This window comes from Hibiscus syriacus, unplaced genomic scaffold, assembly GCF_006381635.1.
Source record: "Hibiscus syriacus cultivar Baekdansim isolate YM2019G1 unplaced genomic scaffold, ASM638163v2 tig00112226_pilon, whole genome shotgun sequence".
In the NCBI taxonomy this organism is placed as follows: Eukaryota; Viridiplantae; Streptophyta; class Magnoliopsida; order Malvales; family Malvaceae; genus Hibiscus; species Hibiscus syriacus.
In genome coordinates this window covers 553,289-568,381 of record NW_024063274.1, presented here as the reverse complement: position 1 = coordinate 568,381, position 15,093 = coordinate 553,289, and the positions used below count along the sequence as shown (strand labels likewise).

At 34.8% G+C, this 15,093-nt stretch overlaps 1 protein-coding gene and 1 pseudogene across 1 annotated transcript; both read right to left on the bottom strand.

Annotated features, from left to right (window-relative positions):
- Positions 1-2,849: 2,849 nt before the first annotated feature.
- LOC120176089 lies at positions 2,850-11,536 on the bottom strand (annotated as a pseudogene).
- Positions 11,537-13,376: 1,840 nt separating this feature from the next.
- Positions 13,377-14,457, bottom strand: LOC120176095 (CASP-like protein F16). The gene is made up of 3 exons (XM_039182597.1): positions 14,023-14,457; positions 13,793-13,910; positions 13,377-13,705 (listed from the first exon to the last, which is right to left on the bottom strand). Exons 1-3 carry the CDS (start codon positions 14,262-14,264, stop codon positions 13,433-13,435), a joined length of 633 nt encoding a protein of 210 aa, XP_039038528.1. The 5' UTR covers positions 14,265-14,457; the 3' UTR covers positions 13,377-13,432.
- Positions 14,458-15,093: the final 636 nt, after the last annotated feature.

Below are 15,093 nucleotides of genomic sequence, written 5' to 3'. Positions count from 1 at the left end.
TTGCAGACCTGCATTGACAGGAATAGTGACAGGCCTCTAGTTCCTCTTAGTTACATCATAGACAGGGAAAGAAATCAGGAAGCAAAGATCACCATGCGTGCACGCAAAAAGAGCAACAATGAACCAAAACGCTGAATAACCATTATCACGACAATGTAGAAATTTGTATAAACTTTATGATGGTACATGAACATAAGGATGCAATGTTTTATCATGTTGGACATTGTAAACATAGTGTTAACACAACGGATTATAAACACAATCATTGTAACTACTCGACTTCAAAATGTTTTATCTATGGTGGATCTAATGAAAGCTTTTCACTTGGATAAACTATCACAAGATGATTGTTTGTTTATATTTACTCGGCATGCATTAAGAGCAAAAAGTTTCGATGGGCATCTCCAATATAAAAAGTTGGAGAGAACATCGTGAGGAGGTGCAACGACTTACCTTTAGCAGCAAAAGCCATTGGAAGCTTTACGCACAACTAAGAACCTTGATGAATGGGAAAGGATATGAGAGCGAGATATGGGACTTGCCAGGCATAACTCCTGCACTGCGATTAAGTTACCATCATCTTCCTCTCATTTGAAACGTTGCTTTGCATACTGCTCCATATTTCCAAACGATTATGACTTTGAGGAAGAAGAGATAGTCTTGTTATGGAGTGCAGAAGGTTTCTTGCAACAAAAGATAAACGACTTGGAAACCAATACTTCCAAGATCTAGTGTGAAGATTGTTTTTGAGATATCTAATAAGATAAGTCTCGATTTTTCATGCACGATCTTTTCAACGATTTGGCTCGATTAGTTGCAGGAGATATATGATGGACACTGGAGGACAATAAGCAATGGATACGTCGTTCTTGTCATTCGTCTTATATTGCCATCTATGATACAGTGAAGAAGTTTGAAGCATTTCATGGAGCAAAGTCTGTTAAAGCAGCCTCCTTGGGGTTGTTATTTGACTAATGTGTCTTGGTTGAATTATTGCCGAGAATTAACTACTTAAGGGTGCTTTCTTTATGTGGTTATGAAATCATCTGCGCTATTTAAATCTCCCGTACTAAAATAAAATGTTTACCCGACTCTTATATACTCTTTATCATTTGGAAACTTTATTATTAAAAGACTGCTCGGAGCTTCAAAAATTATCCTCGAAGATAGAAAATCTTGTTAACTTGCAGTATATTGATATTAGAGCAGACTCAATAAAGATACGCCTTTAGAAATTGGTACTTTAACCAATCTTCAAACTTTATCTGATCTTGTCATAGGTGAAAATGATGGACATCATATCAGAGAATTGAAGAACTTGTCAAATCTAAGAGGCGATTTTTGTCTTTCTGGGTTAGAGAATGTTCATGGACAAGATGCAAGAGAAACCAAGTTCAATGAGAAATCTAGGATCAATACGTTGGTACTACGATGGTGTAAAGACTTGGAGAAACCTACAAGGAAGAAGAGAAGTTGAAGAACGAGTTGGACTCACTTCATCTCTAGGAAAAGCTTGAGCACTCGTCATCGAGAATTTCGGTGGTGCAAAATTCCTACTTGGATGGCAGATTCTTCCTTGAGGAATTCATCGTCTCGGAGCTACACAATTGTAAAAACTGCACATCACTGCCACCGATTGGAAGGTTGCCATGTTAAAAGGTCATTCAATTGGTGGTTTGGATGAGGTGCACAAGATTGGTATGGAAGAAATTGGGTTTCCCACGCAAATCTCAGGGTTTTGATATTTCAAGTTGTGAAAATTTTGGAGCCCTTCCAAAGTGCATCAACAAGTTCACCTCCCTCTGGAATTTACAAGTGTCCGACCGCGGGCTGACAATCCTTTCCAGAAGAGGGTTTCCCACCAACCTGGCATCACTTGCAATCTCAGGCGCGCCCAAGATTTATAGCTCACTCTTTGAATGGGATAGACTTACCTCTTAGACTACTATCTATCAGCGATGAAGAATGCTCAAATGTGGTGTCATTTCCGAAGAAAGATGATGCCGCCTCCTTCGCTTACATCTCTCTTTATTTCAAATTTAATGATCTGGAATTCATGGCTCCAAGGGCTTTCAACACCTTACCTCTCTTCAATACTTTCTTATCAGTAAACGTTCCTAAGCCACATCTCTCCCTGAAAAAGAAACGCATCTCTCTTGGGCAGTCAGTTATTATGGACTGTCCGTTGCTAAAAGAGTGCAAGAGAGTTCAAGGAGGAGAATGGTCCAAGATTTCCCACATACCAATGGTTGTTAGTTGTTGAGAAAATTTTTCATCCTCAGGAGATTGAAACCACAGGTGTGAAACCATTTTAGACATTGATCAATCCATACCTTTCTTTATATATATCAGACTATCCTTGGAACAGGAAGATAATAGCTTGTGTGATTTTGCAGGAGTTGAAGAAAGTGTTCGTTTCACAAAAGATGGTTTCAAGAAAGGCAATGAAGATACTCACTGTGATATGTTCTTTGATCATTTTTACAGGCCATCTGAAGCTTCAGTGTGAGCTTTCTAGCATTAAGGAGTAAGGACTGCACGCGCTATTATACGTAATCCAGGTACTGACCTTTCTTATCTCCTTGATGATTGAAAGATGTTAGGATATGCACTTTTATTTTCGAAATTTTAAGATTGAACAAGTTTGTGGATCATTATTGCCTGCAAAAGTAGCTTACTTTGACTTTATTGTACCAGTGGCCGTCCCCTGCTAAACAATGCTGCAAGTTTTACTTCTTTCCCCACTCCCTAAGTCAAACAGTTTATTGAAGTTTGGTATTATAAAGCCGATTGAAGGACAATTTATTGGTAAATACTGAACCATGAAAAAGAAAAAGAAGTGGATGCAATCAAGCGGCGTTAATGGTGGCAAAATCAAGCGATTTCTTGCCATCGTGAGCGTTTCCGAAGAAATTTTTCATATAATCAGCCAGCACAAACTCTCTATAAAGAGCTTGTCCATCTTTTTCGACCACTTGAGGCAAAGGTGCAATCTTTGCCGTTGCGTTTGGCATTGTAATATAGGTATCGACACCCTCGATTTTGTGCTTGTGGTACGTACTCTATGCTCTGCACTTTTGTACTTACCATTGCTTATTATCTGCAGATATAACATAAATTAAAATGATTAAATTGTTTTTCGAGTTCGGGTTCGTTTAAATCTTTAACTTGCTTCATTTATGTACCTGTATCATGTCACCAACGTTGATGACCAAGGCACCTGGAACAGGAGGGATCTCTACCCACTCTCCTTTCTTTTCGAACTCTGAGTCTTCTTCGATTTTACGTATAACCTCCTATTCCGTCTTGTAATAATATGTGAGAGTTCCCATATCGAGTGACGTCCTACTCCGACGGTGAGGTCTGGACTAGGGCACGTGGGATAGAAATTCATGTTGACCATCTTCTGTCTAGGAGTACATCGGTGATCGAGTCGTCTGGTTTTACGCCTAGATTTTCCAATAAACTTGAAGCAATTTTCTCACCATGCTCATTGATGTCCTCAAGTATTCAAGTGAGACTTTCTTGATCTCTGCAGGCCAATGTTGAAGAGCTTCGTCATCATTAGTGTATTGCATGCTGATATAATCTTTCCATTCCAAAGCCTTCTCTTTCTGCGGCAGCTCGTCCCGTACTTCACCAACGGAGTCGGACTAACTTCGGGCGGTAAACTGCTTCTTTTTCGGCGACATGCTGAAGAAATCATGTGCCGTGTCCTTAAGGGACTCGAGTATTTCCACCGGAACTCCATGATTGACAACTTGGAAGAATCCAAGACTCTCAGCGGCTCTAACAATTTGCTCGGCAACTTGGTCGTGCTTGGGGCCATCTAGCTTCGACAAATCAATCGGCGGCTGCCCGTGTTTACGAGCGGCGTCCTTGTCGATTCTCTCTTGCGGTGGTTGCAAATAAGCCCGTGGCACCTTCGACAAGCCCGCGTCCACCATCCCTTTGACGCCGTTGCCGTCTCGGACGACGAAGTTGAATAGGTTTGGCATCGTCAAAACTTGAGCCATTGGCGAGTATACTGAATTGAAGATTGAAGAAGAGAGTTTGTTTGATGAAAATCTGATTGCTTGGTGAGAAAAACAAGAGGGAAAGGTCTCGATATATATAGTGGAGAAATGGTTGAAACTTTCTTTGTGAGTTTCATAATTGAAAATTATAAAACAGTGACAAATTGTGGAAATTTTTAATCTTGAATTTTGAACAAGACAAGAAGCATGTCGTTTACCATCAAAGAAGTAGGTCAAGTTCTACCAACTAGATAAAAATTTTGAGTGGTAAACAGTTTAATATCGTTTAAATAAGTATTAAGTTTGAGTTATGATATATGTAGAAATTCCGAGTAGACACACTAATAAAATTAAGTATACGATACTGATTGATCTTAATTAGTCACAACAAAACCCTAAAACCGAGAGGATAAAAAAAAGCAGGCCAAGTTCTTGCCTTTTGATTTCTTACGAAAACATTACGAAAGATTGAAGAATCCAGGAAATTATTATAGAATTGAGATACTCGATCTCTGTAGTACTCTTCCGAATTTTAAAATATTCACTGTCAAATTCAAATACACGTATTGAATTTTAATATTTAATTCATACCTTTGAATTAGAGACAAATTAGAAATTTTTAATATTTAAAAAATTTAAATTCAATATTTTAATTATAAATAAGTAAATAAAATTTTTAACTTTTACCTTAGAACTGTACTTTTACTTTGGTCCGGACGTAAATTATTGATTCCTGGTCTAAATTAAATAAATAAAAAAAGTAATTGAAGGATTAAAAGTCCATTGTGGAAGGTAAAAAGTTTCCACAAATAAAGAAATTATAATTCAAATCTTGAAATAATTGAAAAATGGACGAAACTTTCGCACTTTTGGAAATTCATTCAAAATCTGTCATAAAAGGTTGAATGGGAAAAAGTGTAAATTATGCATTTAATACCTAAATTATTAATTTTAGTCTATTTTAATATTTAAATTATTAATTATTTCTTAATATTAATATGTTTTTATCAAGTTGGCTTTTCTTTTATTATTTCATCAAAAAATTGGATTTGAATATAATTATACAGATGTAATATATTTAAATAACTTTCATAATTTGTGAGTCTCTAAATATAATTGAAGGTCTTTAAATTATATCATAATCTCCAAACCTTTTTTTTTGTTAATAATAACATATATGGTAAATTCTAAATTAATCCTTAAAACTATATTTGTATATGAAATTAGCCCATACTTATTTATGTTTTTATAATTTACTTCAAACACAATAAATCAAATAATAAACTTCATTTCAAACTCTATAAACTATATCATAATCTCCAAACCCTTTAAACTTTTTCACCATCTTTTTAAATGGATTCAATTTTTTCCATTTTTATAATAAATTCACTTAACATTTTATAATCATTTTGATTTGATCCCTCATCCATGTGTGTTGTTTAATTTATTTAAATTCTTGTTTGTAATTTCATGTTTGTTCCATTCAGTCCTTAAAATTACATTTTTATTAAAATTGACCCATAATTATTTATATTTTTTGTAATTTATTCTAAACCATATACAATTACAAGTTACAATTCGTCGTTCATGAAAGATGAAAAATAATTAACCCAAAAATGACCCGAACTAAACTCAATTTGTACCTGATTTGACAGGATTGATGAAACCTCAACGATTACCTGATTTCACATCCCTAGTTTCTTTTTCTTTTTACGGTAATATATGTTCGAACTTCAAAATATTTAATAATTTAATAGTGAATGTTTAGATATTTCTACAATTATTGTACTCAAAGTCGAGCCCTCTAAAAATAACAACTATCATTTTAACTATTAAAATCGTTTAATTCGTAACAATTATTTGTTTTCCCTTTACTTTATTAGGGTGATTTAAGATGATTGATAACATATTTGCTGGATTCACCCATCCCCACATGCATAAATAAATACTATATATTTTCTTGATGCATTTTTAACGATATTAACGCTACAATTTACATGATAACTCATCTATTCGTCATGTTGACATGATATTCTTTATTTCATATAACACATCACTAAATGAATTTTTGAAAGAAAGACTTGAAAATATTACCAAAAAGTACAAAAGAAAACATAGAAAGTATACAATTTCATCAATTGTGGTCAGTCCATCCGGAATTTAACAATATTGACCCAATTAATTTAAATTCAACAATTCGGTCATGATTTTGTAAAATTCGTAAATGCTTGAATATTTTTGAAAGGAGTGAAATGGCATTTTAATTAAAAAAATCAATCTATTTCCCGTTAATTGTTAAACTCTAAAAAAATTGTAAAACAAATTTTTAGTCCACCGCTTGAGGCAATGGTCCAATCTTTAGTGTGGCTTGTGGACTTACGAATATTGGTACCGACACTCGAGATTTTGTGCTTGTGGTTCGCACTCTGTGCTCTGCACTTTTGTACTACCTGTAACATATCGCCGACATTGATGATTAAGGCAGCGGAAACAAGAGGAATCTCCACCCACTCTCCCTTCTTTTCCATGCCAACGTCTTCAGGAACCCTCACATACAAATCTCCAAAACCGTCTTGTAATAAGATGGTAAGAGTACCCATATCGGAGTTGTAACATCCCAACAACCGGGTCAATGACTAAAATATAAATTTTGGAAACTTGGTGCTCAATTTCGAAATAGGTAAAAAGTTCAGGGATTTAATTGTAATTTTTGTGCAGGGTTGAATTGCAAGGAAGGAGGAATAGAGGGATAAGATGGTCATTTGTAAGGAAATAATTAAATTATGTTATGGTTATATATTAACCCACGTGGAAATGTGGGAAGCAAATCTAAGCTTCCAAAGTTCTCTCCTCCTCTTTTCTTCATACGTGAAGGTCTAAGACAAATGTGAGATTTCTTATTAGTTGATTATTAGTTGAAATTTAAGTTGGGTTTTGTTCTTTAGATTATACTTAAGCTTAAGGAAAGCTTAAATTACCTTAAAATTCAAGGATAAGAGAGTTAGATGGAATTAAAGAAAATAAGGGAATAAGTGAACTTTTGATAGAAAGATATTAGTTAGATTTCAAGAACAAATTTGACTTGTCATTAGTGGAATTAAGAAGTATAAGGTGTTACAATTGGAATTAGAACATGTTGGAAATTGAGTGTGATTCTTGAATGCCATATAAAGGATAGGATTGAGTTTAAAGTGAGAGTAGAATGAGTTTAAGTGTGTCTATAAAGTTAGGAATATTAAGGAGGTGAAAGATGAAGAGTTGAGATGAAAAGAGAGTGAATTTCGTGCTTAAAATGGAATTTCTGGGTTGTGTGCATCGATGCATCTTTAATGTGTATCGATGCACTCTCAAATAAATGAACATCGAATGCAATTAGTGCATCGATGCACCCCCTTAAGATTAAAACATCGAAAGTGATTTGTGTACCGATGCACAGGTAGTGCATCTATGCACACGTTAAGGAATGCATCGATACACTGTAGAGTGCATCGATGCATACCTTCATTAAAAGATGAAAATAGCTTTCTTTTTAGCCTAAGGAGTGATAGTTTAGAATATATCAATTAGTATACTGATATATATCAATGTATTACTATGTAGGTATAGAACGTAATCTTGTTCCGGAACAATCAAAGGATTAGAATCGAGTCAAAGCAAACAAGGCTAAGGTGAGTGCATACTAGTTATAGGATATTTTAATGGGAATAAGACTTGTGATCGGTCTATTTCCTATAGTAGAATGCATGAATGCATTAATATGAGCGGATTTGACCTGGCATGTGTGTATTAGTTATGCTTATGTTATATGATATGTGTGAATACATGTTAGTGTAATAAATCATGTGAATTAATATAAATAATACATGTGATTATATAAATTATATGATAGGAACATCAGAGATTATGTGAATTGAGTTATGCGATCATATGAGGAATATGAATTAAATGGAAATGAACTATGTGCTTAAGTGATATGAATATGTGACATGAGTTATACGAAAATAAGTTAAGTGTTTACAAGTGCAGGTGAAATGTTACGTGAAATAAGTGAAATGAATTATCCTAAAAGATAATGCCCATGTTATGTGAATTGAGAGCTATAGGTATAATTGGCATGCCAAGAGTCGAGGGATTATCAGTGGTCCTTCGGGACATAGTGGTCCTTCGGGACAAATTTTCAGTGCCCCTAGTGGGAATTTATTCGAGCTGTGGTGACATCATTACTGCACAACCTCAGTGTACTCGCGTACCTCAGATTCTCAAATGTGTACATGGGCTAATAAGAAGTTAATAAATATTATAAATTTGATATGATTGTTATGTAATTGTGTACTTGAATATGAGTGTATTGATTGCATGTATTGCATATATTATTATCTATGTTAAAAATGATGTTTGTTTGATATGTTGGAATATAAGAGACTATAATGAACTTTTATGATATGTTTCAAGTAATTACATGATAAACGTTATGAATTCCATAAGTATATATGAAATAAAATGATAGATTATAGGATTATATGAATAGAATAATTATGATCGTATGGTGAGAATGTACTTTGTAGGTGAACTAGTATAATAAAATTATACTAGGAAATGAGAATTTAGATAAATTAATTGAGATAAATAAATAATACATCAAATAGGAAATATGTATAGAAATAACTTGTATAGTAAATTCCATATGTTTTAATGAAATGATGATCTAAAGCTGGTTTAATTCTTAAGTGATATAAACATAGTACAAACATCTAGGAAATGAAGTCATATGGGAATATTATAGGAGTTAAGTTGTGATAAGTATGGTAATGTGTTTATGTGGCAAATTATGTGGAAAATGAGCTAATAGAATATAAAGAATTAGCACACAAGAATATGAAATAAAATATGTAACAAGAGTCTAGGTAATATGGTAAATTGAAGGTTATGGAAATATAGATAAGACAAATGACTATAAAGAGATTATATATTAAGAATTATGAAAAAAAAGGGATGATTCAAAGGATAACAGGAGATTGTAATATAAGTTGAGTGAGGTAAAATAAATGATTATATGCACATGAACAGTATATTATGCTATATGATGATATGTGTACATGTATAAATTGGTTGTCTAAATTGATATATGATGTTGCGTTATATATTTTTATATGAATTGTGAAATGTTCACGCATTGTGGAATATAGGAAGTTCAGATTATACACGTTTTATGCCTCACTAAGTCTTCGACTTAGCGTGTGAATGTTTCACACGTAGGTTGGAAAGCGAAAATATAAGCTAAAAGGAGTAAGACAGGTCAGATATCTTCCTTACTAAGTTCATATCAGAAAAATAATAATTAATATGTATTTTGGTTCCTTTGAATATAGTTGGCACGTACTATTAGATTTGAATTGTATCTGCTCTGATAAGTTTGTAAACCTTTATTTTGAAATTATATGAAGTTTTCTTTTAATGGAACATTTTTATTAGTTTGTACAAGTAAAGGTTTTGAAAGTTGATGTGACATCTCGGACTCGGATACGGGTTGGGGGTGTTACAGGAGTAGTGTCCCACACCGTGAGTTCAGGGTTATGACATGTTGGATAAAAGTTCATGTTAACCATATTCTTTCCGATTAATGCATCCATCTTCGAGTCGTCTAGTTCCACTCCCATACTTCCCATCAAAGCTTCAAGCAATTTCTTCACCATGTCATGTACGTCTTCAAATATTGAAGGGCATCATCCCTACAAGCACCAAGGAATTGGTACTCCAAGCTAAAAAACTTTTTGGTTGATTTGGGGTTTTAAAGTTCTCGTGCAAATAACTCCTTATTCATCAAACATACCAATAGCACTAGCACATATGTCTTAGCCTATGTTGATGATATCATTGTTACAGGAGAAAAAATGAGGATGTTGAGCAGGTTGTTGGAATTGAAGTAAAGTGCGTTGATGGTACAGTCTTCCTCAGCCAGAAGAAATATATAATGGTACTGTTAGATAAGTCATGAATGAGCAAGGCCACAACAACTCCAACTCATGTGGTTGCATCGATTAAACTATCAAGTAATGATGCAGGTAGTTTATTAGAAAATGCGAAGGAATATTGCAGCTTGGTTGGGTCCTTGTTATATGCGTGTCATACAAGGCCAGACATAGCTTATTGTGTGAATAAGCTAGCCCAGTTCATGCATACACCATGTGAACAACACTTGGTGGCTGTCAAACGTGTGCTGAGATACCTTGCGGGGACACTCGATTATGGCTTGGTTTTTTTGCCAAGAACAGAACCATTTCAGCTTGTGGCCTTTGCTGATGCCGATTGGGGAAGCAGTATCGATGATAGAAGGTCCATATCAGACACTTGTGTCTTCCTTGGTGGTAGTATGGTTCAGTGGAGTTCAAAGAAACAGAAGATAGTTTCGAGGTCCACTACAGAGGCTGAGTACAGGAGTCTAGCTGATGCCACCTCTGATATCATTTGGCTTGAAGCATTGCTGTGTGATATGAAGGTTCGAGTTCAAGCTGCTTCGGTTGTGTGGAATGACAACACAAGTGCAATTGCAATGAGTGCTAATCCAATTTACCACTCTAGAACAAAGCACGTGGAATTAGACATACACTTCGTGAGGGAACGAGTTGCTGCAGGAAAGCTTCAAGTGAACTTTGTACCTTCTGAACATCAAGTGGCAGACGGGCTTACTAAGGCATTAACGAAAGATAGCTTTGTTCAGTTTAGGCAAAGGCTTGGTGTGCTTTCATTTCTTGAAGTTGAAAAGAGAAAAAGTAGGGGGAATATTGAAGTAAACGTTCTAGAAGTAATCTGCTATGTGTGTGTAAAAGTGTAGTGCAGTTAGTTGTTAACATTCTGTTACACCAGCTTACCAGCTTAGGTAGTTGGTTATCACATGTATATAAACCTTGCTTTCGTTAATGAAGAATCAAGAAGCTTTCTTAAGATTTCTGTATTCTTTACACAATCTAATAAGAAAGAAAAGAAAATACGGTTCATAGATATATTTCAGTACCTGCACTCAACAGGTCATTGTTGCAGAGCTTCAGCATCATTGGTGTAAGCCATGCTAATGTAGTATTTCCACTCCAAAGCTTTCTCCTTCTCAGGGACAAAAATCCTGCCGTGCTTGACTAATGGGGATGGGCTCACTTCTTTGCGATACACAGCTTTTTTTCTGCAGGCAAGCCAAAGAAGTTATGTACCGTCTGCTCGAGGGACTCGAGTAATTGTACATGAATTCCATGGTTGATAACTTGGAAGAATCCAAGAGTCTCAGCAGCTCTAACAATCTGATTCACCACTTCATCATGGTCGGGACCATCAAGCCTGGACAAATCAATGGGTGGAAATAAACATTTGGTTGCATTGTTCTTATTGATTTGCTCGGCGGGTGGCTGAATATAAGCCTGGGGCACCTTTGAAATACCAGAGTCCACAATTCCTTTGACGCCATTGCCATCTCGGACGACAAAATTGAAGAGGGAGCTCTCATTATCAATACTTGGAGCCATCTGGGTGTAATGTGTTTAAGTAAGCTGTTGGGGTATTGCTTATTTGCTTCTGTATGTGCAGAGAGGATTGTTTGATATGAAACTGTGTTGCGGATGGACCAAAAGGAAGGAGGGGGCTACTTATAGTGCATGGATGGTTGATTATAATCATTAAAATATGAATCTTGTGTTGACGCAAATGGTTTGAACTTCTCAGAAAAAGAAGGTATGGGGGCCTTCGAATATGACAAGTTTTACCTTTGAAGAAATTTAGGGAATTATGAATTCAAGACAATCCCCATTTCTGACCAAAAAACTAAACAGAATGTTAATTAACGGAAAATAATTAATCTTTCTAGAACAACGACCAGAGTAATTAGAGCCAAGGGAAAAATCTCAACACGACAAGAGTAATGATTGTCCCTTCAATGTTTCCCAATGAATCAAACTTTAAAACAATCCTTAGTTCTACGAAACAAAGACAGAAACTGATACACTTTTTTAAATGGCAAATCCTTCGACGACAAGGTATAAGTCAAGCACCTGGCCGTCAAAGGAGAAACACAATATGACTCGGTAAAGCATCAAAAACTAGAAATATATGTACTGCATATTGCAAAGTTTCTTCAAAAGTAAAATGTCACATGTAACATTGTCCAGCTGAAAACTTCAATCCCATTGGATCATAAGTTAAGAAGAAATTATTTTTATTACTCATTCATGCACTATAAATAACCCCCCTCCTTCCCTTTGGTCGATCCACCACACAATTTCATATCAAACAACCTCTTGCTCATACAAACAATTACTTACAGTTTCACATCAAATGGCTCCATGTTTTGATAATCAAAGCTCCCTTTTTAATTTGTTGTCCGAGATGGCAACGGCGTCAAAGGGACAGTGGATTCTAGCATTTCAAAGGTACCCTGGCTTACATTCAGCCACCAGCCGAGCAAATTAATAAGAACAATGCCACCAAATGTGAGATTCTACCCATTGATTTGTTGAGCCTTGATGGTCCTGACCATGATGAAGTGGTGAATCAAATTGTTAGAGCTGCTGAGACTCTTGGGTTTCTTCCAAGTTATCACCCTGGAGTTCCTGAAGACGTTGACATGGAAAAGAAGGAGAGTGGGTAGAGATTCCCCTGTTCCCGGAGCCTTAGTCATCAATGTCGGTGATATGTTACAGGTTCGAATCAATATTAGTTTGTTTCATATTTATGGAAACTTCATGAGTATTGAGTAGAGTACAATCTGATCTAATACATAATTTATGTATTCAGATATGGAGTAATGGAAGATACAAAGTGCAGATATAGGGTCCGCACCACAAGCACAAAATCTCGAGTGTCAATACCAATATTTGTAAGTCCACAAGGAACACAAAAGATCGCACCATTGCCTCAAGTAGTGGAGAAAGATGGATGGCTCGTTACAGAGAATTATTGTTTTCAGATTACATGAACTGCTTCTTTGGGAATGCTCATGACGGAAAGAAATCCCTTGGGTTTGCTAAAACCAACTGATCTGCTTCAAGAAAAAGACGCATGCTACTTTATTCTTTCAGCTATTGATTTTTGGACAAGAGAAATGCTCTTATGTAACAATAAATTAAAGATGTTTTACTGTCTTTCTATAGTTTTTTTATATAAAAAAAATGTTGTAATGTAATTGCGATTCACAATTTATTTGTTGCATGTCATAAAAAGAGTTGCATGAGCCAGCAAAATTAAGCATCAAATTTACCTATTGTGGTATTACTTATCACTTCTGTAATTTGTTGGCATTACATATAACAAAGAATGCCACCTTGAAGGTAGTAAGCAGTCTGATTACTCATACGGCGCAAACACTATAGGCAACCTATGTTTTATTACAGGCACACCGTGAAACTAAGCATCATCGTCAGTAATAGTAACATAAATCAACCATGGAAGACAGTGGTTTCAATCGTCTTGCTGGTGCACTTGACCGGTGCATCAAACTTGGTGAAGAGTCTATAGGAAGACACCAGTGACAACACAACATAACAAAATACAGTGATAAATGTGATGATCACTGATGTTGTGGCTTTGTGACAGAAACCAGAAAATGAGCCACAAGCAGCACTCCAGGTGATTGCCGAGTCTCCTTTGTTTGCCAAATAAAGCACCTCCGTTGACACAGCAGCGGCACCCAGGATTATGTATGTGAGAATCTGCAGGAATATATAAAAAAAAGATGAAAATCATTATGATGTTTAAAGGTTGATGTAATTAATGAAAAAGAAGTTAAATTAGATGACCTGATCGAGGAGGAAGAAAGTCCAAGCTCTAGGCATAGTTGAGGGACGAGGCATGAATGCAACAATAGCTGAAAGAAGGGAATAGCCTGCACAGATTCCATTTGCATGCACCAGATACCTTAAAAAGGTGGGGGGGAAACAGTAAACTCTTTATGAGCTCATATTGATTCAGTTGGTTAACTACTTATTGCAACATGATAAAAGTCTTAGATTCAAGGTTAAAGAAGAACCTGAAAGCTCCAAGATCTGAGTAGGAAACCGAGCCGAAGTCATTGGACTGAGAGTCCTTGAGCATGACAACAAGGGCAGCAACCCCTAAAGCCATCGGCACCAAGCGCAGCATGGTCTCGGCAGTTCTCATGCTAGTGTTCACTTCTTCCTCATTTTCACTTCTCGAAGACCCCATTAAAGCCATTGGAGACCTTGTTGTAGCAGCAGCAACACCATTACCCTTTTCACTACTCTTCTCCATTGTTTCTCTCTTTGTTCTTCTTCTTCCTTGTTCTAGCTGTTGATATTGGAAATATGTATATACAGATGTGGTTTGAATACCTTATTAATGGGATTTAGGTAAGGTAGCTGGTGAAATCAATGAATGGCATTCAAGGCATGCAGCCACACTTCCCTAAGTGCATTAAATAGAACAAAGCCTTCCTCTCTATCACATGGTTGGTGTTATTGCTTAAGGTCCGTTTATTTCACTTAAAATATTTTTCAGAAATTGTTTATTTTTTAGTGTTTGATTTGAGGAAAATTAGTTGGTAAAAGTAAAATGTTTTCCTGATCAATATAATTTTCTTTGTGTTTTCTGGAAAATGATTTACGGTTTGATTTTCCGTAAGTCATTTTCCGAACTTTTCGGTTCAAAAAATAAATACTCAAAATAATTTTATTTTATGAATTTAATATTAATAAAATAGTTTAATATCATTTTAATCAAAATATTAATTTTTAAATTTTTAAAATATATTTATTAATATTTCTAATAATATATATAATATTTTTAATATTAATAAAATAATCAATTATATTATAATAATATAATATATTATATTTTTATTTTAATAATATATAATAAATTATTAATAAAATTTATTTTATTTATTAATTTCATAGAAATAATATTATTAAATTATTAATAATGAATAATATTATTTATATATTTAATATCAATATAATGATCTAATAATATCTTAATAAAGATATTTAAAATATACTAATTAATATTTTTAAAATATAATACAACACTATTACTTTAATAAATAATTAATATAATTTATAATATTTTAATTTCAATAAAA

Bases quoted from the DNA above. Each gene is read 5' to 3' on its own strand.
- LOC120176095 (XM_039182597.1), bottom strand. From the start codon at position 14,264: ATGGAGAAGAGTAGTGAAAAGGGTAATGGTGTTGCTGCTGCTACAACA. The intron at 13,911-14,022 runs GTTCTTCTTTAA...CACCTTTTTAAG, and splicing joins TCAGATCTTGGAGCTTTCAG to GTATCTGGTGCATGCAAATG. The intron at 13,706-13,792 runs GTCATCTAATTT...ATATTCCTGCAG, and splicing joins CTTTCTTCCTCCTCGATCAG to ATTCTCACATACATAATCCT.